This window comes from Salmo trutta, chromosome 34 (assembly GCF_901001165.1).
Source record: "Salmo trutta chromosome 34, fSalTru1.1, whole genome shotgun sequence".
In the NCBI taxonomy this organism is placed as follows: Eukaryota; Metazoa; Chordata; class Actinopteri; order Salmoniformes; family Salmonidae; genus Salmo; species Salmo trutta.
In genome coordinates, this window is record NC_042990.1 from 32,627,180 (window position 1) to 32,652,838 (window position 25,659).

The 25,659-nt window shown below is 42.4% G+C and overlaps 1 protein-coding gene and 1 long non-coding RNA gene across 12 annotated transcripts in view; one reads left to right on the forward strand and one right to left on the reverse strand.

Moving 5' to 3' along the window:
• The window catches only part of LOC115174042 (alpha-catulin), a 93,675-nt gene extending 71,776 nt beyond the window's left edge, over positions 1-21,899 (forward strand). For 3 of the 5 annotated variants that reach the window (XM_029732656.1, XM_029732659.1, XM_029732655.1), the window contains 15 exons: positions 558-647; positions 995-1,165; positions 1,894-2,094; positions 3,993-4,079; positions 4,653-4,811; positions 5,123-5,215; positions 6,378-6,543; positions 9,491-9,528; positions 9,653-9,703; positions 10,855-11,009; positions 11,553-11,601; positions 15,489-15,545; positions 19,423-19,542; positions 20,629-20,712; positions 20,878-21,899. In XM_029732656.1, the coding sequence (XP_029588516.1) occupies positions 558-647; positions 995-1,165; positions 1,894-2,094; positions 3,993-4,079; positions 4,653-4,811; positions 5,123-5,215; positions 6,378-6,543; positions 9,491-9,528; positions 9,653-9,703; positions 10,855-11,009; positions 11,553-11,601; positions 15,489-15,545; positions 19,423-19,542; positions 20,629-20,712; positions 20,878-21,042 (1,686 nt within the window). In that variant the 3' untranslated portion in view covers positions 21,043-21,899. The remainder of the gene's footprint in view (positions 1-557; positions 648-994; positions 1,166-1,893; positions 2,095-3,992; positions 4,080-4,652; positions 4,812-5,122; positions 5,216-6,377; positions 6,544-9,490; positions 9,529-9,652; positions 9,704-10,854; positions 11,010-11,552; positions 11,602-15,488; positions 15,546-19,422; positions 19,543-20,628; positions 20,713-20,877) is intronic. The other 2 variants (XM_029732658.1, XM_029732657.1) reach the window with 1 other exon arrangement.
• Positions 21,900-23,088: 1,189 nt separating this feature from the next.
• Positions 23,089-24,955, reverse strand: LOC115174043 (uncharacterized). 7 transcript variants are annotated; one of them, XR_003871717.1, is made up of 5 exons: positions 24,496-24,955; positions 24,233-24,364; positions 24,014-24,053; positions 23,836-23,895; positions 23,089-23,698 (listed from the first exon to the last, which is right to left on the reverse strand). It is a non-coding gene; the product is annotated as an uncharacterized LOC115174043 (long non-coding RNA). The 7 variants fall into 7 exon arrangements; XR_003871716.1 differs by having other exon boundaries at positions 24,209-24,364; XR_003871715.1 differs by having other exon boundaries at positions 23,089-24,053; positions 24,209-24,364; positions 24,496-24,547; positions 24,796-24,955.
• Positions 24,956-25,659: the final 704 nt, after the last annotated feature.

Consider the following 25,659-nt stretch of genomic DNA (forward strand, 5'->3'; position numbering starts at 1 on the left):
TTATATTGTTGTTCTGCATAATAACACATCACATCTCCTTTGAAATCCATGGCTCTGTGCCTGGAGAGAAGTTGATTCCACCTCCTCTTGGAACACACACTAAATGCTTAGTCTTTGAAACACGGAGATGAGCGAGTCAGTGGATGTTACTGAGATATCTACTTGAGTTGTGCTTCACCAGGTTAATCTATGAGTAATAACTCTGCTGGCCGGAGAACTAAACCTTAACTAAACTTAACGGTTCTTCCACATTGTACGGATATGCTCTGTGTGCGTTTAAAGTGTGGGGGGTGCTTTTTTTTGAATGACTGGCCCCTTGCATTAATTGGTCCACTAGTCCAGACCAGAGCCATGCATTTATTTTATTCTTCATTCATGGCTCTGGTCCAGATCCCTGGTAGGTCAAAGCCAGTTCTTCTTGGCAAGACTGAGTTGTGGCTTAAAATGGTTCTGTCTATTTGATGTCTTACAACTGGCCCACACTCACAAATCAGAGAAGTTTGGGAACCAGCTGAGACTGCTTCTGTAACTGTCCAGTGTTGGTCTCTGTCCATTAGGACCTGAAGGATGAGAATAAGAAGGCCCGGATGGCTGCAGCCAGAGCAGTGCTGGAGAAATGCACCATGATGCTGCTCACTGCGTCCAAGGTGTGTACATACTGCTGCTAATGTAGTAGATTAAACCTGTGGACTGGAAAAACTTGCTACTGAATGGGTAAAATTAGTCTTTCTGGTGCTTGTGAATTTCCATAATTTTTTGCTTCAAACCAGCCTAACTTCCCATTTAAAACATTGTTTTTGTGTTTAGTAGATATGAGGCATAGAGACTGTATTACCACAATTGATTCCGAACATGGACTGCCACAGAAGCAGACTAATTCTGATATTTTTCCCAATTATTAGCAAAAGAGCTGATATGATTGGTAAAAAGATCAGAATTGGGCTGCCTGTGTAAATGCAGCCTCAGTTGTAAAACGATGTCTCTCTCCCTGTAGACGTGTCTCAGACACCCGGACTGCGAGTCGGCGCGTATCAACAAAGACGCCGTGTTCCACCGCATGCGATTCGCCCTGGAGCAGGTCATGGAGATTGTGACGGATGCCCGGCCCTGCGGGGAGACCAAGGTCCTTCCCCTCAGCATTTACACCGGCATCAAGGACTTCAAGGTGGGACGACAGGGGAGGACTTCCTTATGGATTCCATATGTTTTTTTTTCTGTTTTTTTTTCTCCACTTTGCATTGTAATATAGTAACTACAGTTTAGACCTGGACTAATCTAGGTTAGCCCAGAAATACAATCTAGCGTAATTTGGGTACCATTTATGTTTACGTAGTCTATCCACAAGATATTTATTAAATTTGTATTTAACCTTTAACTGGGCAAGTAAGTTAAGAATAAATTATTATTTACAATGACGGCCTACCAAAAGGAAAAAGGCCTCCTGCGGCGACGGTGGCTGGGATTAAAAATGTAAATATAGGACAAAACACACATCACGACAAGAGACAACACACCACTACATGAAGAGAGGCCTAAGACAACAACACAGCATGGCAGCAACACATGACAACACAGCATGGTAGCAACACCACATGACAACAACATGGTAGCAACACAACATGGCAGCACAACATGGTAACCGCACCAAACATGGCACAAACATTATTTGGCACAGACAACAGGCCTGGACATTCAAACATGAAGCACGCCAGGTGTTCTGCGCCAGTTCTTTACAATAAGTCAATTATCCATAGTCAACCTGAAATACCAGTAGCTTGTCATATAGCTTTTGAATGTTATTCTCTGTCACTCTGTGTCAATTAAATTGAAATGCTTTATTGGCATGACAAATAATTGTTGTATTCATTACTGTGTCTCTGTCTGTGATCCCAGTCCGACGTGGAAGGTCTGCGTGAGGGTCTGTACTCACTGCCCCAACAGGCTCTGTCTGACCAGCTGGAGGCGGTGGTGGAGAGGACGGAGGACTTCACTGACTCGGCCTACACCAGCCACGAGCACCGAGAGGGCATCTTGCAGCTGTGCCAGCTCGCCCGCCAGGACACTGACCAGCTCATCGTAGCCTGGAGGGAGGCGGTATGTTGGTATAAACTGGGCATACACACACATGTAAATACTTGTACATGTGTACACACACACACTCGCGTGTATACATGTACTCACACATGTAGATATGTACGTCTACATGATTAAGAGCACGGCTACAGTAGGTCATGATTTAGCATGCATGAATATGCACATTGCAATCACGCGTGTAGATGCCCACAGACACACACACTCCTTCACTTCCTTTCTGTTGCTTAGCTACATGACCTTGTGTACTGTTGCTAGGTTTATAGATAATGTGAAGGAGAACAATATAATATCCAGCTTTTTCACATTACCCTCTCCCATACTGCTATACAGTGCTATTTTCCTCCATTCTTTATAGGTCTTAAACCAGTCCTGGGCACATCAAAGCATCTCAGAATAGGAGTGCTGATCTAGGATCAGTTTTGCCTTTTAGATCAGAATGAATATGATTATATGGGCAGATCCTAGATCAGGACTCTTACTCTGAGATGCTTTGTGGATACGGCCCTGAAGTCAGCCTCATCGTATGAATGGGTATTCACTTGACTCCATTGATTACATAGAACAGATTGTTCTCCCCGTTTCGTTCTCTCGACACCTCACTGAAAGGAGTCTCTTTGGACTCCATGGCGTGTGGCTTTCATACAATGTGTTTTTCCATGGTTAAGCTTGTATAAATGTGTGGAAATAGAGGCCACAGTTCCATTGACAAATTGAATGGAATCAGGGCTACGGCACGTTGAATGATTGGCTCCCTAGTGAGACCCATTTCTACAGCGTGTGTCACTAGCTAGATCTCAGGGTCTATTCGTTTTCCTCCACTTATTTCAGTAGAAACAGAGCAGTGAGATGAGGTGTTTTCCTCTACTTATTTCAGTAGAAACAGAGCAGTGAGATGAGGTGTTTTCCTCTACTTATTTCAGTAGAAACAGAGCAGTGAGATGAGGTGTTTTCCTCCACTTATTTCAGTAGAAACAGAGCAGTGAGATGAGGTGTTTTCCTCTACTTATTTCAGTAGAAACAGAGCAGTGAGATGAGGTGTTTTCCTCCACTTATTTCAGTAGAAACAGAGCAGTGAGATGAGGTGTTTTCCTCCACTTATTTCAGTAGAAACAGAGCAGTGAGATGAGGTGTTTTTCTCCACTTATTTCAGTAGAAACAGAGCAGTGAGATGAGGTGTTTTCCTCCACTTATTTCAGTAGAAACAGAGCAGTGAGATGAGGTGTTTTCCTCTACTTATTTCAGTAGAAACAGAGAGGGTGATGAGAGGGTCAGAGACAAATCATCGGGGCACAGTTTTTCAAAAGTGATCTGTCTGGATTTCAGCTATCGGATAGGATTAAATGCATAGAAATACAACGGGAGTCCCCATTCAAGTTAATGATTCATCCATTCTATTCATTAATTCTATTTCTTTGCATTTAATCCTATCCCATAGCCAAAATCCGGATTTTCACATTTGAAAAACTGGGCCCAGGTGAATTGTGCTTGTTTGACAGTTTTTTTTACATTGCTGTAATCCTGTCTGACTGCCAGTGCCTCCCACCTGTCTCCTTGCCCTTAGAACGAGTGTCTGAAACTCTTATGTTTTACAGGATATTGGTGATGCAGAAGGGATCTCTCTCTTTCACTCACTCACACTTTCTTTCTCTTCCTCTCACACTTTTTCTTTCTCACTCTCTCTCTCTCACACACACACACACACACACACACACACACACACACACACACACACACGCGCACACACAAACAGGGCGTGAGCAGGGCTGTGTAATCTCGTATTCTTCTCCTGCTAAGACAGGCCACATCCCAGGCACCAGTCATCATGTGCATGATTTATGTGATGACTACTCTTATCTTTTTCCCCTCCCTTATTTATTTAAATATTTTCCTCATCCCAGCTGTCTCTCAATGCTAAAGAGGCCACGGAGGAGATGGAGCTGTCTATACTGAAGACCTGCCAAAGTGTCCACGAACTCCGCAGAGAAGTGAGTCCTGTAACCCTGCGGTCTTAACTAGAATGCATCACTGTCTGGCATGCCAAGTGGTTCAGTCCTAGATCAGATCTGTCTGGAGTTTTCTGTACTCTCCATCTGGGTTGGGATGCAACTGATTACATGTAATCTGATTTCAAAAACCTGTAACTGTAATCGGTTATGTTACCAGCAAAAATGTTGTAATCAGTTTAGATACATTTGAAAAACTGGATTACTTTTTGGATTACTTTTAAATTCAGAAAGGATGTTTGTGAAAAAATACATTGACACCTTTCTGTTTACTCATTCAATTCAGCATTGAAAAAATAGCAAGTTTAAGTTTGTCCCACCTGAGCGAGTCTGACCACAAGTCAGAAACCCCTATGACGACACACCAGATGCGTTTGATGGATCCTTTTTGTCTCCTTCTAATGCCTCGTAAGGGGAAAGTAACTGAAAGTAATCAAAGTAATCTTTCTGTCTTACTATTGTTTTCTCTTCCTATTACCATTTGTGCAGCCAGGTGTACAAAAGATACATGTATACCCATTTTCATCTCCCCTCTTCCCCTCTCCCGCCGTCCAGCTCCATAAGGTGGCGGTGGGGCGGGCGGCGGACCTGCTGAAGGTGCATGCAGAACACCTGCCTCTGCGGGCCCTGAAGGCCTCAGGGGGCGAGGGAAACCTGGAGGCCGTGGCAGAGTACGCCCGCACGCTCGGCGAGCAGAAGGAACAGCTGGTGGAGGTGAGCGAGGCTCGCTGGCTGGGGAGGTTAACTTCAGTCTGTTGAATGTCCCTGATCAAATCACCTTGTTGAATTTAATTTATACAATTTTATTAAACCACAATAAAGTTTATTTTATTCAATCAAAAAAAATGCCATCTTATCCATCTCTGGCTGAGGTGTATGGACATTGTACTTGTGATATGAGCTACTGGCTTTGGAGACCTGTATTTATTTTCCAGTTGAATATCTGGAAAATATATCTTGATCTGTCTGCTGCTCATATCCAGTCATATTGATGTTAGACGCTGATGTTGTCTGTTCTGTTCCAGACGTGTCGTCTGCTGTGTCACGTCTCAGGGACAGAGCCTCTGGAGATCACCTGTATACACGCTGAGGAGACCTTCCACGTCACTGGCCCCCAGGTAACACACTCTGACAGGTCACAGACACTCTGACAGGTCACAGACACTCTGACAGGTCACAGACACTCTGACAGGTAACATAACACACACTGTGACAGGTAACGTAACACACACTGTGACAGGTAACGTAACACACACTGTGACAGGTAACGTAACACACACTGTGACAGGTAACGTAACACACACTGTGACAGGTAACGTAACACACACTGTGACAGGTAACGTAACACAATACATGTTGTGCTAGAAACTCCACCCTGATGTTGTTAAGCTGTACAACTTCTCCATTATCAAGGTTTGTCAGCACATCCTCTGCCATCTTGTCCCCTATAGCTTCACCCCATCCATTAAACACAGCCAACTATTACAGAAACAGACATTAAGATGACTTCATCTGATACGGGGAGAAATAACTCAGAAAACCACACGCACACAAGTCAGAGTGCATCACCTCCAGCGTGTTGCATTTAATTGCTAATTACCGACAGGTGTCTCTTTATTACCATTGGAAGACATATACACACACACACACACACACACACACACACACCAGTATTATCCCTCCCTGGGCGGAGGATCCCCCTCTGTGACCTTATTGATTGACCTATGAACCTATTAGCTCAGTCATTACTGCTGGGTCATGCAGGGTCTGACATTACTGTGGGCGGGTCTTCATATTTTCCACTACACTCCCAGCAGCAGATAATGAAGCATCTGTCCTAACGGCCTGGAAGACCAAACATAATTAGAAAACTGTGAGACAAAACGGATTCCATGCCCCCTGCTCTGCTCGCTGAAGATTCGTTCCATTTCACACAGTCAGCCCCCACACTGAGAGGAAATGATCCTGTATCCTGTGTCTCTGCTCATAGAGTAGTTCAACATTCTATGAGAATGAGGCCTGATTCCATTCTGTAATGGGGGTGTTGGAGAGATTGGGTGGGGCGGTCTAATCATTTTCTTGGATCCTTTGTTAGTTTTCCCTCAGAACCAACTGGTCTGGATAGCTAGTGGTGTGAGTAACACCATAATAGCTCCTCTTAAGGTGTGTACTGTGCACCTTATCAAAACACTTCACCACTCCAATACAATTTTTAAACATAGCTACTTCCCCCATCTCTCCCTCCCTCTCGCTCCCTCCCTCCCTCCTCCATCCTCTCAGATCATCTCTGCAGCCCAGACGCTGGCCCTGCACCCATCCAGTAAGATTGCCAAGGAGAACCTGGATGTGTTCTGTGAGGCCTGGGAGTCCCAGCTCTGTGACATGGGCGTGCTGCTCCGGGAGATCAATGACGTGTTTGAGGGCCGCCGAGGTGTGCCTGCCAGTGGTAGGAGTGTGCGTGTGTGTGTGTGTGTGTGTGTGTGTGTGTGTGTGTGTGTAATGGGCATCCAAGGTGGGCCTCCCGGTTGTAGGAGAGGGGAGGGAGAATAAGTGGTGAGAGGAGTTTGGTTGGGACAGGCCTCCTGTTGGGAGGAGAGCGGGGGTTGGTGGGGTGGGGTGGTCCCCCTGGTGGGAGGGGGGTGTTGGAGAAGTTGGGTGGGGCAGTCTCTATATTTTTTTTAATTTAACCCTTATTTTAGCAGGTAAGTTAACTAAGAACACATTCTCATTTACATTTTAGTCATTTAGCAGACGCTCTTATCCAGAGCGACTTACAGTAGTGAATGCATACATTTCATAAATTTTGTTATTTTTTTTTCCGTACTTGTCCCCCGTGGGAATCGAACCAACAACCCTGGCGTTGCAAACACCATGCTCTACCAACTGAGCCACACGGGACTCAGTTACAGCAACGACCTGGAGAATAGTTAGAGGAGAGAGGAGGGGGGATGAATAAGCCAATTGTAAACTGGGGATGATTAGGTGGCCATGATGGTATGAGGGCCAGAATGGGAAGTGGTATTGAAGAACTGTAAGACCAGGATTGGATCTCACTCAGACAAGGGATGTTACCATACAACCAACCCCTGGCATGGGGATGTTGTTTTTGTCCCTCATGGTTTTTGATAGCAAAAGTTAATAAGACTGTGAAGGAATGGATTATTCATTCAGTTATGTCAAATCTGATGGACTCCCACCACTATTATATCGACACCACACTGAAATAACATTAATACCCGTAATCACTAGTCACCACACAGATTTCTCCCCACCTTCTTGCTCTCTCTCTTGCTCTCTCTCTTGCGCCCTCTCTTGCGCCCTCTCTCTCGCTCTATTCTCTTGCTCTCTATTCTCTCTCTCGCTCTATTCTCTTTATCTCTATCATTTTCATGGGCAGTTAGTCTCACTACAAGCCATGATTGTTTGTACTCTCCGTCTCTCTTGCTCTCTCTCTCGCTGTCTTCTCTTGCTCTCTCTCTATTCTCTTGCTCTCTTGTACTCTTGCTCTCGCTCTCTCTATTCTCTTGCTCGCTCGCTCTCTCTCGCTCTCTCTTGCTATTCTGTTCTCTATTCTCTTGCTCTCTATTCTCTCTCTCTATTCTACTCTCTATATTCTCTTGCTCTCTATTCTCTCACTCTATTCTCTTTTATCTCTATCATTTTCATGGGCAGTTAGTCTCACTACAAGCCATGGTTGTTTGCACTCTGTCTCTCTCTAAGCTGTGGTAGTCTAAAATGTATTGATCCTATTCAAAGACAGATCAATCTCTATAACCGTGGTTGTTTGTATTCTCTGACACAACGCAGCGATTAAAGCACCATCAGCATGATACCTCTCACCGAGCCACAGACACAAACCGTTCTGTTACAGGCCTGTGTGCATGCGCGTGTGTCTCAACATTGGGTGATACCAGCCGTTTCTCAGCGCTCTCTCTATCTCCGCAGCGTAATTCCTATAATCCGTAACCTTTGTGGCGTGTCACGGTATTTGTATTTATGGGCCACGATCCAAATGACATGCAACGAGAGAGACGACGTCCCCCTGCTAAAACCATTAAATAGAGAAGTGTGTGTGTGGAGGATGCTGTGCTGTGCTGGTGCTGAAGCGACGTAGACAGTTAAACTTTTATGTGAAGTAATACTCCTTTTACGGCAGCGCCTCATCAGACGTTAAACACATCAGTGATGTTTATCACACCCTGACCACCCCTGTAAATTCTACTGAACTGTGCCTTTACCGGGACTTAAAGATCTCAGCTACAGACAAGAACTTTGTTGAGTTGATTGGTTGCACTCCATTTGAAGTATGATAGAGGATGTGTTAGAGATAATCAACTGTAGTATGATAGAGGATGTGTTAGAGATAATCAACTGTAGTATGATAGAGGATGTGTTAGAGATAAATAACTGTAGTATGATAGAGGATGTGTTAGAGATAATCAACTGTAGTATGATAGAAGATGTTAGAGATAATCAACTGTAGTATGATAGAAGATGTTAGAGATAATCAACTGTAGTATGATAGAGGATGTGTCGGGGATAATCAACTGTAGTATGATAGAGGATGTGTTAGAGATAATCAACTGTAGTATGATAGAAGACGTGTTAGAGATAATCAACTGTAGTATGATAGAGGATGTGTTAGAGATAATCAACTGTAGTATGATAGGGGATAATCAACTGAATCCCTCCCTTTTAGTATTATTTCATTTGTTGGAATTAATGGCTGAAAACCATTTGAAATAAAGTATAAAAAAGGAGTGTTGGGTGTTTTAAAAAGGCATACAATCATTTTGCTGGGAAATTATGTGACCAAACTGACCATTATTTCACCTTAAACCATGGCATTGTTGAATACTTGTTTCTGATTGGCTTGAAGGGCATTCTAGAGCGTGCATTATTTTCCTATAACGCATTGTATAGCTGCAACGTAGAATTCAATGGCTATAGTTCATTCTTACATGTTCTATGTATGAACTGCTTTTGAAAGCAAAAGTCTAATTGAAAATATTGGCATTGTTGAATTCGTTTTTCATAATGGCAAACTAGGACTGATGGTTTGGTTAGCTAAACTAGCAAGTTTGTTTGGTTACCATGGCGACTACTGTAGCTATCTAGTAAACTTGTTAGCTACTTCAGGGGATGTTGAAAACATTTCTACCGGCAAATGAAAATATTTCTAGCGGGAAATGTGTTAAATTATAGCCATGGCATAAAAGGGATAATCAACTCAGGGCTCAATGCGTTCTCTGGAAAACATGCAACTCTGTGGAAGAACAGTTCCACTTCTTCATGGAACACACCTTCCACGTCGTTCATTATTTTCCAGAGAACGCATAGCCTCCCATTCATTATCCCAAACTCAAAATACTCTCTTTCTGATTTAATAACAGGGGATAAAAGAGCCTACTTGTCGCTTCCCAGACCAGGGGTGAGTATCAGAATAAACAATACTATGATTGGTGGATATTTCCTATGTCATTCTGTTTTAAATCATTTTCCCTCACTTTCTCCTTTAATATCACTCATCCTGTCAAACGTTTTCTCCCCTCCAGAAACATTCAGCCAACCTGAAGACGGTGAAAGCTGTTAAGCTAGATACGGAGGTATAACTAGACTCATCAATTACACAATACACCTCACATAGGGTATGTCCCAAATGGCACCCAATCCCCCCCACAGTCCTGGTCAATAGTAGTGCACTATATATGGAATACAGTGCCATTTGGGCTGCATCTACTACCTCATCCAGAGAGGGGCATTTATTCTGCAGGAAATGAATGTCTGTTCAAACACACTATTGGGGAATAATAGCGATTATTGCAGGGACCTTGCATGGTCTGATATATTTTAGCAGGAGTCTCACTCCATCATGAATGGGCATGCATACACAAAATGATAATCAATAATTGGAAATTAGGAATTTTTGATGGCTGATGGTGCATGATGATGTCTAAGAGAGGTGAAGAGTGGAATTGTTGACTTTCTCAAGCGGCAATGAGTTTTATGTTTAAACTGATAATATAGTGACTTAAGTATTTACATCCCTTGAATTTTCCACATTTTGTTTTGTTACAGCCTAAATTTAAAATGGTTTAAATTGATATTTTGTGTCACTGGCCTACAAACGATACCCCATAATGTCAAAGTGGAATTATGTTTTTAGAAATGTTTAACATCAAAATGTCTGTCTAGCAATGATCAACAACCAACTTGACAGAGCTTGAAGAATAAAAAATAACAAAAATGTGCAAATATAGTACAATCCAGATGTGCAAAGCTCTTAGAGACTCAGAAAGACTCCCAGAAAGACTCACTGCTGTGAGGTGACTAATTGACTCGGGGTTGAATACTTACGTAAAGATATATTAGTGTTTTATTTTTCATATATTATTGACAAATGTTAGAATTTTTCTTCCACTTTGTCATTAGAGTATTTTGTGTAGATCTTTGACAAAAAAATACTATTTCATTTTTTTTTGAACCCACCTTGTAACCCAACAAAATGTAGAAAAAGTGAAGGGGTGTGAAGGCACTGTATATGGTTATGGATGATCATGAATCAGTAATGCTGATGATGATAACGAATGCAATGTAGATAAAATGAATGTAGTTATTGCTCATCATGCACTGACCTTACCGAAACCAATGGTTTCCAATGGTGGAATCTCAGAAGGTTTGGGCTTGATTAGTAGCCTTACTTGGATGAGAGACCATCCTTAACTAATGGCAGAACCACTATCTTCTCTCTCTCCAGGAGCAGAGCACCATAGCCAAGCTGGGTGTAGACCTGCGCCTGCTGACCTCAGACGTGGACACGGAGGTGGAGAAGTGGGAGGACCAGGAGCAGGACATCGTCCGCCAGGGCCAGAGCATGTCCAGCATGGCCTACTCCATGTACCTATTCACCAGGTAGACACCCGCTGTATGTCTTCACCAGGTAGACACCCGCTGTGTCTGTCTGTCTTAGCCAGGTAGACACCAGCTGTATGTCTGTCTTCACCAGGTAGCTTATCTATCCATCAGTAGACTGTCACTCAATAATAATAATAATAACTTTATTTATACAGTATAGCACTTTTCAATACAAGCAACAAAGTGCTTACCTTCATAAAATAATAAAAGTACTAACAATGAAAGGACGAAGGAGAATGAAAAAATATAGATACTTTGAAATCATACATTAAACACATCTTTATAAAAGTGTCTTCAGCAAGCCTGCAGTATAAATGTTAAGTATACTTTGCACCAGCCAGGTATTGACCACCAGCCAGGTATTGACCACCAGCCAGGTATTGACCACCTCTGTATGGATATAGAAGAAGAAAACACAGAGGCCATCACGCATCTTGTTGATATGATGTTCATAGTCAATATACTTTACCAGTTGTTATCATCAGGTAATATTTCATTCACTGTTCTGTTTTTCATTCATTTGCTGTATCGATTGTGCAGGGGGGAGGGCCTACTGAAGACAACCATGGATCTCTTCCACCAGGCTGAGGTAAAGTACACCCGCCCCTTCCCCCACTCCACTCATCCATCTCCTGTCCTTCATCCTCCTCTACTTCATACAGGGCTTTAATAGAATCTGTCCCAGGTGCCATTAAACACAGCCATGTCCCAGGGAGAAGACAGAATCAATACAGTATTAAAAGGCCCAAGACAATAATTTGTCTGTGGTAAGGAGAGGATGAGTCGGGGAGCAGAGTGCCCTGGCCCTGTATTTAATGTAGAGAGAGAGGGGAGAGATGTGATGATGATCTGCACTCGCTGTAGGAGAAAAGTGGGAAGAGAGACCGAAGAAGTGCTGATGAGGCCACCTGTCGTTCAATCAGCAGGGTCTTCACAATGCCACACACACAGAGATACCCTAACCTTCCACTGTAGAGCTCCCACTGAGCGATAATAACCTCTGCTAATTCACTGAGGTGGAAAAGGGCAGCTGTCTTCTTTGACACATACATTACAATTTGTCAGGTCCTTTAGAGATTGGTTATTTATTTATGTTTGGTTCATCCTTGTACATTAACAACACAACACAAGGAACATGGGTTTTTAGTTCTACCATATACTGCTGGTATCTCCTTTTAGGACTTTTCTACTAATCCTAAAATAGTAGACATTATACAACGCGGTGGGTCTAATCCTGAATGCTGATTGGTTAAAACCGCATTCCAGCCAGTGTCTATTCCACAAGTTACCACCGGCTATATCTATGACGTTAAAATGCCTATTTACTCTGTTCCATCTGACTGCGCATTCCACTGTCTCATCAGCCCAGCCAGGCAATTTATACACTTCATCTCCACTATAAAAAGCATCTAGACATTATCTCACACTTCTTTTAGACTAACATTTAGTTTTCAACAGCGGAGATTTGTACAAACCTTGCTGTATGTCTCTATGACATTTTCAATATTGTTTCAATATTCAAATTCGATCTCCTGCTGTCCCATAGTAATGCACTTGTCGGGACGAGTCGGAAATTCAGGAAGTGTTTCTCAACCGGTAGAAATCATGAATCAGCTGGCATTATTTTTATGGATATATATATATATATTTATTTATTTACATTTTAGTCATTTAGCAGACGCTCTTATCCAGAGCGACTTACAGTAGTGAATGCATACATTTTCATGCATTTTTTAAAACAATTTTTGTACTGGCCCCCCGTGGGAATCGAACCCACAACCCTGGCATTGCACACACCATGCTGGCGTTGCAAACACCATGCTCTACCAACTGAGCCACTGTAAAAGTATTTGATCCCCTGCTGACTTTGTACGTTTGCCCACTGATAAAGAAATGATCAGTCTGTAATTTTAATGGTAGGTTTATTTGAACAGTGAGAGACAGAATAACAACAAAAATATCCAGAAAAACGCATGTCAAAAATGTTATAAAATGATATGCATTTTAATGAGGGAAATAAGTATTTGACTCCCTCTCAATCAGAAAGATTTCTGGCTCCCAGGTGTCTTTTATACAGGTAACGAGCTGAGATTAGGAGCACACTCTTAAAGGGAGTGCTCCTAACCGCAGCTTGTTACCTGTAAAAAAGACACCTGACCACAGAAGCAATCAATCAATCAGATTCCAAACTCTCCACCATGGCCAAGACCAAAGAGCTTTCCAAGGATATCAGGTACTAGATTGTAGACCTACACAAGGCTGGAATGGGCTACAAGACCATCGCCAAGCAGCTTGGTGAGAAGGTGACAACATTTGGTGCGATTATTCGCAAATGGAAGAAACACAAAAGAACTGTCAATCTCCCTCGGCCTGGGGCTCCATGCAAGATCTCACCTCGTGGAGATGCAATGATCATGAGAACGGTGAGGAATCAGCCCAGAACTACACGGGAGGATCTTGTCAATGATCTCAAGGCAGCTGGGACCATAGTCACCAAGAAAACAATTGGTAACACACTATGCCGTGAAGGACTTAAATCCTGCAGCGCCCGCAAGGTCCCCCTGCTCAAGAATACATATACATGCCCGTCTGTAGTTTGCCAATGAACATCTGAATGATTCAGAGGACAACTGGTGAAAGTGTTGTGGTCAGATGAGACCAAAATGGAGCACTTTGGCATCAACTCAACTTGCCGTGTTTGGAGGAGGAGGAATGACCCCAAGAACACCATCTCCACCGTCAAACATGGAGGTGGAAACATTATGCTTTGGGGGTGTTTTTCTGCTAAGGGGACAGGACAACTTCACCGCATCATTTGACGGGGCCATGTACTGTCAAATCTTGGGTGAGAACCTCCTTCCCTCAGCCAGGACATTGAAAATGGGTCGTGGATGGGCATTCCAGCATGACAATGACCCAAACACACGGCCAAGGCAACAAAGGAGTGGCTCAAGAAGAAGCACATTAAGGTCCTGGAGTGGCCAAGCCAGTCTCCAGACCTTAATCCCATAGAAAATCTGTGGAGGGAGCTGAAGGTTCGAGTTGCCAAACGTCAACCTCGAAACCTTAATGACTTGGAGAAGTTCTGCAAAGAGGAGTGGGACAAAATCCCTCCTGAGATGTGTGCAAACCTGGTGGCCAACTACAAGAAACGTCTGACCTCTGATTGCCAACAAGGGTTTTGCCACAAAGTACTAAGTCATGTTTTGCAGAGGGGTCAAATACTTATTTCCCTCATTAAAATGCAAATCCTTTTAGAACATTTTTGACATGTGTTTTTCTGGATATTTTTGTTGTTATTCTGTCTCTCACTGTTCAAATAAACCTACCATTAAAATTATAGACTGATCATTTCTTTGTAAGTGGGCAAACGTACAAAGTCAGCAGGGGATCAAATACTTTTTCCCCCCAATATATATATATATATATATACACAAAATGTAAATTGACAAAAGGTAAAACAAAACAAATTGCAGCTAGTTTGCAGTCTTTCCAGCTTCAGTTTGAAGAGATTGTGTTAGATGTTTTTTTGGCTAGCTCCTCTGAGCAACGAGAGAGCACATTTTCTATGCCAGGTGAAATCGCACCTCATTAGCTCATTGTTATGGATGTATCCAAATAAATGTCATTAGAAAACAGCTTAAACAAGTGCAAATGCCGTTACACTTGTTATTCTGGCTGCACTGTTTGACGTGACTGTAAATTAGCTGTAGTTGGCTAGCTAGCAAGCAAGGGATAACAACATTGCCAGCCAGTATGGCACTGGTAACATTTAGAACGAATGACTGGGTCGCGTCCATAGATACAGAACAAAAAGACTGAACGACTGGGTCGCGTCTCTGGCAACCGAACCAATAGGAGCGACTAGCCGGCTTGGGTAGCAACCCTAGATATGGGACTATGTCTTGTGGAAGAACAGAAATAGTATGAATAAATTCATCAAATTAACTTTATGAAAGATAATATGTCAATCATTATTTGTATATGTTGGTATGGAGGATACCCGGTGTTTGGAGGATATATTGGTACTTTGTCTCAGGCCTAACAAAACCCGTGCCAATATATCCAACAAACACCGGCTTCTCTTTGCATTATCACTTAATAAATAGAATATGGAACAGAGTAGCAGAATATAGTAGAACACGGAACAGAGTACAGAACTGTCAATGTCCCCTCAAGTTTCAAGATGCAACCATACTTTCTATAACTCTACCCTTTCACACAGCAAAATGTAACTTGCAATTATTCTAATTAGCTGCTCACCGATTGGCTAATTTTAAATACATTTGAATTTGAAAACCTTACAGTACAGTGTACCGGTCTTGACAATACTTGGCTGATAGATTTGCCGGACCAGGGTTCAGAATGTTCTGCCAGTAAAGTGAGCCATGCTTTGTTTTTTTTTCTCTCTCTCTCTGTCTCTGTCTCGCTCTCATTTATACATATATATTTATATTTCTCTCTCTCCTTCTGCAGGTGCTTTCTGAGGAAGGACTCCAGCTGTGTTCTTCACTACACACTTTGTCCACTCTGGTATACGCGCACACAACCACACCCACACACGTTCTTCACCCACGCTAGGCAGGAAATGAATCCTGCACCCAGTTTCAGTTTCCTGTGTACTTAAATCAAAGAAACAAGGAAGTATGCCTCCCTCTTTCCAAAGTGCCCAGGTCCTGGAGTTTAATTAAATGTCCCTCTTTGACAGCTATTCATGACTGCCATCCGTCTCTGGGTAAAGTGGAAATGTGGTTATCAACACTGGCTAACCCTGCTCTCCGGAGAGTGCACCCAAACACTAATACAAGCACATACACACTCACACACACTACTAATACATAATCAACACATCCAGCACTTCAGCTCAGCAGCGGGCGTTTGATTAATTACTTCAAACAAACATTGGCTAATGGAGTCCCCCCCACTCTGTAATGAAGCAGGCTTGTGGTGCAGCTGCACTGCCTTCTTGTAAATGATCAAGTTCTTTATGCTAATCAGCCTGAACATTTTTCAACTGAGGCTGAAAATGTTCCTAAATATGTTTAGGAACATGGTACGACACAGATATATTCTAATGAAGTAGGATAATATCAATATACAGTGCCTTCAGAAGTATTCAGACCCCTTGACTTTTTCAAAATTTGTTACGTTACAGCTTTATTCTAAATTGGATTAAATTATTTTATTTTTCCTCAGCAATCTACACACAAAACCCCATAATGACAAAGCAAAAACTGGTTTGACATTTTTGCGAATTTATAAAAAATAATAAAACAGACCTTTTGCTATGAGAATCAAAATTGAGCTCCGGTGAATCCTGTTTCCATTGATCATCCTTGAGATGTTTCGACAACTTGATGGGAGTCCACTTGTGGTAAACTAAATGTATTGGATATGATTTGGAAAGGCACACACCTGTCTATATAAGGTCCCACAGTTGACAGTGGGATTGTGTCGAGGCACAGATCTGGGGAAGTGTACCAAAAAATGTCTGCAGCATTGAAGGTCTCCAAGAACACAGTGGCCTCCATCATTCTAAAATGGAAGAAGTTTAGAAAAACCAAGACTCTTCCAAGAGCTGGCTGCCCGACCAAACTGAGCAATCGAGGGAGAAGGGCCTTGGTCAGGGAGGTGGTAAAGAACCTGATGCTCTCTCTGACAGAGCTCCAGAGTTCCTCTGTGGAGATGAGAGAACCTTTCAGAAGGACAACCATCTCTGCAGCACTCCACCAATCAGGCCTTTTATGGTAGAGGCCAGACGGAAGCCACTCCTCAGTAAAAGGAACATGACAGGCAGCTTGGAGTTTGCCAAAGGCACTTAGACTATCAGATCATGAGAAACAAGATTCTCTGGTCTGACAAAACCAAGATTGAACTCTTTGGCCTGAATGCCAAGCGTCACGTCTGGTGGAAACCTGGCACCGTCCCTACGGTGAAACATGGTGGTAGCAGCATCATACTGTGGGGATGTTTTTCAGCGGCAGGGGCTGGGAGACTAGTCAGGATCGAGGCAAAGATGAATGGAGCAAAGTACAGAGAGATCCTTGATGAAAACCTGCTCCAGAGCGCTCAAGACCTCAGACTGGGGAGAAGGTTCACCTTCCAACAGGACAACGACCCTAAGCACACAACCACGACAATGCAAGAGTGGCTTCGGGACAAGTCCAGAGTCCATCTCTGGAGAGACCTGAAAATAGCTGTGCAGCAACGCTCCCCATCCAATCTGACAGATCTTGAGATGATCTGCAGACAAGAATGGGAGAAACTTTCCAAATGCAGGTGTCCCAAGCTTGTAGCATCTTACCCAAGAAGAATCAAGGCTGCCAAAGGTGCTTCAACAATGTAAAGGGTCTGAATACTTATGAAAATGTGATATTTCAGTTTCTTTTATTTTATAAACTTGATTTAATTTCTAAAAACCTGTTTTTGCATGTAGATTGATGGGGGAAAATTATTTAATCCATTTTAGAACAAGGCTGTAACATAGAAATAATTGCATATGGCATACAGTTGAAGTCGGATGTTTACATACAACTTAGCCAAATAGATTTAAACTCAGTTTTTCACAATTCCTGACATTTAATCCTTGTAAAATATTCCCTGTCTTAGGTCAGTTAGGATCACCACTTTATTTTAAGAATGTGAAATGTCAGAATAATAGTAGAGAGAATTATTTATTTCAGCTTTTATTTCTTTCATCACATTCCCAGTGGGTCAGAAGTTTACATGCACTCAATTAGTATTTGGTAGCATTGCCTTTAAATTGTTTAACTTGGGTCAAACGTTTTGGATAGCCTTCCACAAGATTCCCACAATAAGTTGGGTGAATTTTGGCCCATTCCTCCTGACAGAGCTAGTGTAACAGAGTCAGGTTTGTAGGCCTTCACGCGCTTTTTCAGTTCTGACCACAAATTTTCTATAGGATTTAGGTCAGGGCTTTGTGATGGCCACTCCAATACCTTGACTTTGTTGTCCTTAAGCCATTTTGGCACAACTTTGGAAGTATGCTTGGGGTCATTGTCTATTTGGAAGACCCATTTGCAACCAAGCTTTAACTTCCTGACTGATGTCTTGAGATGTTGCTTCAATATATCCACATCATTTTCCTCGCTCATGATGCCATCTATTTTATGAAGTGCACCAGTCCCTCCTGCATCAATACACCCCCACAACATGATGCTGCCACCCCCGTGCTTCACGGTTGGAATGGTGTTCTTCTGCTTGCAAGCCCCCCCCCCTTTTCCTCCAAACGTAACAAAGGTCATTATGGCCAAACAGTTCTATTTTTGTTTCATCAGACCAGAGGACATTTCTCCAAAAAGTACAATCTTTGTCCCCATGTGCAGTTGCAAACCGTAGTCTGGCTTTTTTATGGCGGTTTTGGAGCAGTGGCTTCTTCCTTGCTGAGCGGCCTTTCAGGTTATGTCGATACAGGACTTGTTTTACTGTGGATATAGATACTTTTGTACCTGTTTCCTCCAGCAACTTCACAAGGTCATTTGCTGTTGTTCAGGGATTGATTTGCACTTTTCGCACCAAAGTACGTTCATCTCTAGGAGACAGAACGCGTCTCCTTCCTGAGTGGTATGACGGCTGCGTGATCCCATGGTGTTTATACTTGCGTACTATTGTTTGTACAGATGAACGTGGTACCTTCAGGTGTTTGGAAATTGCTCTCAAGGATGGACCAGCCTTGTGGAGGTCTACAATTTTTTTCTGAGGTCTTGGTTGATTTCTTTTGATTTTCCCATGATGTCAAGCAAAGAGTCACTGAGTTTGAAGGTAGGCATTGAAATACATTCACAGGTACACCTCCAATTGACTCAAATTATGTCAATTAGCCTATCAGAAGCTTCTAAAGCCATGACATTGTCTGGAATTTTCCAAGCTGTTTAAAGTCACAGTCAACTTAGTGTATGTAAACTTCTGACCCACTGGAATTGTGATACAGTGAAATAATCTGTCTGTAAACAATTGTTGGAAAAATTACTTGTGTCATACCGACTTACCAAAACTATAGTTTGTTAACAAGAAATTTGTGGAGTGGTTGAAAAATGAGTTTTAATGACACCAACCTAAGTGTGTGTAAACTTTCGACTTCAACTGTACGAGAGACTTCAAGCACAGTGAGATTTTAATGCATAAACTCCATTCTAACTTCCTAAATAGGTTTGCAAAATTCTGGTAACTTTCCCAAAATGACCTGGTTTTCCAGAAATCTTGGTTGGATGATTCATGGAATTATTAGGGAATAAGTAGGAAATCCGGAATCCTCCAAACCAGGGAATTTGGAGAAATTTACTGGAATTTTGCAACTCTGCTCCTAAACCTTAATTGTGTTTTTATAGAGCAACTTTTTTACTGATCACTTTTTGACATAACTAAATGTCTTTCCTTTCCCCTCTAACAGCTGATGGATGAAGAGAAGGTGGTAGTGCTTTCAGAGATGGAGAAGCTTATGGGCTTGTGTCAGCAGCTGCAGATGGGGGTGAGGACGCCGGTACAGGGCAAGACTGCCACCTTCCAGAAGGTACTGTTTAAAAAAAACAAGGACATTTCTAATACTACCGTTCAAAAGTTTGGGGTCACTTAGAAATGTCCTTGTTTTTGAAAGAATGTCTGTCTGTCTGTCTGTCTGTCTGTCTGTCTGTCTGTCTGTCTGCTCGACTAAAACAATCTGTCGACCAACGACCAAACAATCGACCAGTCAACTAATTGGGATCAGCCTTAGTTGTCAATGACTAAATTTGTTTGTGTAATAAAATCCACTTTTATTGAAGTTCTTAGACTCATTATTTTGCTGACTATTTGAACTATCAGTCATACAGATATTGCTTGGAGAGTTCTATTGCTATAAATACAGTTCTATCATGTGACAAAAGACGTGGTTATAGAGAAGAGTGAGACAATGCACAGAAAATAAACTGACAAGGAGTATTGATAAACTGCAATGAAAAAGAACAGAAAGTCAACCCATTCATCAGCATTGGCAGCATTGGGCAAACATTTGTTACTGCTTTACAGAGGTCAATCATGAAAACATGATCGTAAAATTAACCTCCATTAAAATCAGTTGGACAGTGATGAACTAGCATGGGTCACTTTTTTTACCAATGGGGAAGGTTACAGTCAGAATGAGAGATTAGAAAATGACATGGTATGCATCCCAAATGGTACCCTATTCCCTATATAGTGCACTACTTTTGACCAGAGCCCACAGGAGTCTGGTCAAAAGTAGGGAATAGGGTGCCATTTGGGACACACACATGAGCTTCTATGATTAATGTGGATCGGTTATATAGGCATTGGCTTTCTCCTCAAGTTGTCATTAACCAGACAGATCAGTCTTCTGTTAGTCTGTCAGGGTGTTTTAATCAAACAAAGGTCATTGCTGAAAGGCCTTTTTTAATGGAGCAGGAAATTGAGGCTCTGTCTGGTGTTTGTCAAGAGCTGGTTTTAGCAAACTTAGCCAATCAGCTTTCCCATGTGGTTTACCAACATTTCCCCACGGGGATAAAAGTCATTATCTTTATGTTGTTAGGATGAATATTACATTCTATAAAGACCACCAACCATCCTTGATATGTTTTTGGAATATTTTTCTGTCTGTCTCTAGGTGGATTCATCCATTCAGAACACAAGAGCCATCATGACTGTGGTAATCTACCTCCTGCCAGTCTGTAATAAACTTGTCAGAAAGGTGAGAGGTCACAGTTGACATCAGCTGATCTACCAAGTTGTCCAAAAAACCAATGTTTACTAGGGTTTGAGTAGACAGATGAATGTCAATGGTGATCATTTTCTCCAATGTTTTTACATTGGTTAGATTTTAAAAATAACTAGCATATCCTATGTCTGTCTCCAGTATAAGTCAGAGAGAAGCAGTCTGGACACTCCACAGAGCTGGAGGGACAGGCAGTTGTCCACGCCCGTCAAAGACGACGCGCTCAACGGCAAGAACAGCAACGGCTTCGGGGTCAAGTCCCTGGAGAAGCATATGGCCAACCTCACCTTCCTAGAGAGCAAGTAGTACAGTCTAGTGACCTTTGACCCCTAACTTGTATCACCTATCACAGAGCTGGAGCATACCATTGTCAACCACCGGGTGGGGGGGGGCCACAGACGCCACACTCACTTAGACAATTTTGTCCAAAAAAAACCCCGCTCACTTATGTGCCTGTCAGTGTAATCAGCCCATTCACTTTGTTGTGTAACTGTAACCTGTAGCACATCTCAGCCAGATGTATCACATGTATGAAGAAAATATATGAAATTTACTGAAATGAAAGCCGTGGCCAGAGCATGATGCCATCATCACCATGTCTTTGAATCTTACCCAGTGATTTGGGCTGTTACCCCAGCTTTCTGATCACCTGGTCCCAGCTCAGTTTGGGGCTGTCTTGTCGATATCTATGGCCATTGTCATGAGGAATTGGCAAGACCGACCAAGCAGATCTGGGACCAGGACAAAGCTGATATTGCTCTCACTGTTGTACACCAACCAAAATGCATCATGGCTTAGCAATTATTGAGTGTAATTAATGCAATCTCACTTTGATGCCAAATAAGAGAGAGTAAATTGAAGGTTTAATCACTGAATTATGCCACTTAGCTTGCTATAAACTGACTGACACAAGGTTCTTATTATGGCTCTATTTCAGCAGAGACAATTTTATCCGACTGACTTTCTACTCTCTGTAATGTATGTATTGAATCATTTTCCGTGTATATGTGGTATACTGTTTTATCCATGTTTTCAGAAGACCTATCTAAAAGACTGTTGGTCCAGCGCATGAGTCAAATGAACTGTGGTTTTGAAGCTGTTCCTTATGAAGTGTACTTGTAAGTAAAAGTGCGTCCCAAATTGCAACCTATTCCACATACTGCACCCGTTCTGCCAGTCACATTCTGTTAAAGGTCTCCGAAGCACACACCTCCCTGGGTCACTTGTCTTTTCAGTTTGCTGCAGCTAGCGATTGGAACGAGCTGCAAAACACTCAAACTAGAGTTTTATCTCCATCTCTTAATTCAGACTCAATCATGGACACTCTTGACAGTTGTGGCTGCTTCGCGTGATGTTTTGTTGTCTCTACCTTGACCATTGTGCTGTTGTCTGTTCCCAATAATGTTTGTACCATGTTTTGTGCTGCTGCCATGTTGTGTTGCTACCATGCTATGTTGTCTTGTTGCTACCATGCTATGTTGTCTTCGGTCTCTCTTTATGTAGCGCTGTCTCTTAGCGTGATGTGTGTTTTGTCCTATATCTGTATTATTTGTTTTATCCCAGTCCCTGCAGGTGACATTTTGGTAGTCCGTTTTTGTAAATAACAATTATTCTTATTTTATTTACCCCTTTTTCGTCGTATCCAATTGGTAGTTAGTCTTGTCTCATCGCTGCAACTCCCGTACGGACTTGGGAGAGGCGAAGGTCGAGAGCCATGCGTCCCAACCAAGTGGTACTGCTTCTTCACACAATGTCCACTTAACCCGGAAGCCAGCCCCACCAATGTGTTGGAGGAAACACTGTACACCTGGCGACCATCTCAGTGTGCACTGTGCCCGGCCCACCGCAGGAGTCGCTAGTGTGCGATGGGACAAGGACATCCCTGCCGGCCAAACCCTCCCCTAACCTGGACGACACTGGGCCAATTGTGCGCTGCCCCATGGGTCTCCCGGGCGCGGCCGGCTGCAACAGAGGCTGGACTCGAACCCAGAATCTCTAGTGGCACAGCTAGCACTGCCTTAGACCACTGCGCCACTCGGGAGGCCCATAAGAACAAATTCTTAACTGACTTGCCTGGTTAAATTAAATACAAATATAGTGCACTACTTTTAGTGGTCTGTATATAGCAAATAGGGTATCATTTGGGATGCAATCTAAGACTGCCTTGTAGGCTATTGTGTATCAGGCTGTATTATTATGGTACTTGAAGCATAGATATCTGTATCCACAGAGATGATGAGTCTGGTCCTACTAAACCACCATATTAAGCTTCAGAGATAGTTGTGAATTAGTGCAGGTAAAGTCGGCTGCTGTTGAGTAAAGCCCTAGATGTAAAGAAATAGATTTAGTTTTGGACCATTATTCTTTTGACAGTTAAATGATTATAAATAGAACACAAATTGAAATAAACATTATTTTTCTTAAAACAGGGTGGCATGGGTAATGTATTAAGTTATTTTGGTACATAGTCAATGACCGACGTAATGGAAATATCTTACGAATTTCCTCCTTTACAAAATTAAATCTCACATTCCATCAATCATCAAGAGCTAAAAAAAGGTATCTCCTAAAACGTCACTGGCTCAATTTCTTCCATGTTATAACAAAACAAACAAAAGTACTCCTGGTAGAGGCTAGAGAACCTCCATCACCCCACTGTCATCCACCACGGGCATAAGTCCATATCTGGACAGGGGTATGCTTTATGCAGGTACCTAGGTCTGGCTGGGTCTGAAGGAGACGAGGGACCCCTCCAACAAAGCTGCCCCAGGAAAAGTCACTCCAGCTGAGGTGAGTGTGACGAGTCCATGTGAACTCTTCATTCCTCAGCATGGCTCAAGCTGGGTGCTGCTGGTCCGTTTAGAGGTGACGCTCTCGTACTCCTCTCTGCTCAGGAGACCGTTAGTGACCGTCGTGCTCTCTATTTCAAGGAGGATGACAGCATTTATCCCTCTGTGAAAGGCTGGTCAGATACACACAGGTAGGAGAGTTAGCCATGCTAATGTGATTTACCTTCTCAATGGGGTACATGTAAATTAAGCACTAGGCTGACCAAAACTGTGTTTTAACTGGAATGTATCTTATGGAAATGCTCCTCACCTTTCCCAGTAAAAGTTTTGGCCTTTCAAGAATAACCTCATTGACATCCAATAGCCAGATCTTATGCAGTTGAAAAGAGAAACTAGGATTGCATTTCAGGATCATTTCAAAAGATCTACGAGTAATAAATGGCATAAATGGTGGATTTTCTCCATAGGAGAGAAAAGGTTGTAATCACCTGTAAGTGGTGTACTCCCCACCTGTGCAAGTTGCCCTCCCTGGGAAAAAGGAAGATACGCTAGTTAGGTTGACAGTCCCAAGTCAAACTCAGAGGATGACAATACCATAGTATATAGCAGTAGTATAATGTACCAGATAATAGTCATATATCATATATATTTATGTATGGAAGATAATATACCAGATTATATACAATTATTTAAAAATGTTGTAGCACATTATCTCTTCGACTTCTCAGACACTGTTCTGCAGGCGACTGCAGCCAGCGCTTATTTGATAGTTGATACTCATGATTGTCGTGCCATTCTGATGAATAGGGTGAGTCTCTGCCAGGGTGATCACACAGATTCTGTAAAAAAAATGGTAGCTAAGTAACGCGTTGATCTGCTGTAGTGTCGTTGATGAGCTAACATGGTCAAATTTGAAGTGAAGCAAGTGCATCTACTCATCTCAATAACATGAAATGAACAATGACGTTACCTATTTGAATGCTGAAGAACGCACTGGTCTTCACAAGCCGCACCCTTGATATCTAAGCACAACGAATACACAACTTTATTAATTCATAACAATGTCAATAAACCAGTAGTAACAAACGTTTTCAGGTTTTTGGACGAGCCCAACACTAACACAGTCAACTGCACATTCTATAAAATTACTGTAAATGGCATAAAGGCTGTCAGGCTGCCATAACCAAGACCAAAACACGTGTTTGTATCATGTTGACACCCAAGCTCAGTGGTCAACATTGGTAGCTAAAAGACGTTCGCCGTTCTATACCATCGAGTGTAATACCGATCGCTGCCTTATTGTGTTTTTTTGTCTTCCGTTGATAGAACTAGCTAGTACCAAAGTGCATCAAATAATAATCAAATATTTTACAAATGCTTCGATTTCGTAACGGAGTGTAAATGCTGTTACACTTCTTCTTCGATGAGGTTTAACGGCGGTTGGCATCCAATAAATGTTGCATTACTGCCACCTACTAGACTGGAGCACTCCCTTAGACTTTGCTTGAAAAAATGAAGAAACAAATACCCTACCATCTAACACTACATTCACAAAAAAATAACAAAATATATATATATACAGAACACCACCCTACTCCACTATTTAAATCTACTTAGTCCTACTTCAGGCCAACAACCTGAAAGGATGGGACACCACCACTTAACACACCCTGTAACTCTTCTGATGTCAAGTCTCGCACACCCAAATACCTCTCTGCAGCTGCTACCACAAACTCAATTTTCTGCGACATCCCTGCAGTGCAGTTGATAACCATTGCTATAAATGCTAAAAATCCAATCTTACTGAAACATATATCACTTGTTTGTTTATCCCTCTGTAGTGGTATAGATCTACTACTCACACCACTTCTTTCAGGATCCCTCCCCCTTGACCAATCTTCCTCTACTTTATTCACTGCCTCAGCGTATGACAACTTCTGCACTACTCTAACCCTGGAAACATCAACCTGCCTCTTTCTCACAGTACATTTCTGATCCCCAGCCCCATGGGCACCCCTACAATGAACACATACGACTCATTTCCCCAATGCTACACATTCCTTTGTCTCATGCGCTTCTAAACACTTCTCACACCTAGGAACCTCCCTCCTACACACTGCTGCCACATGCCCAT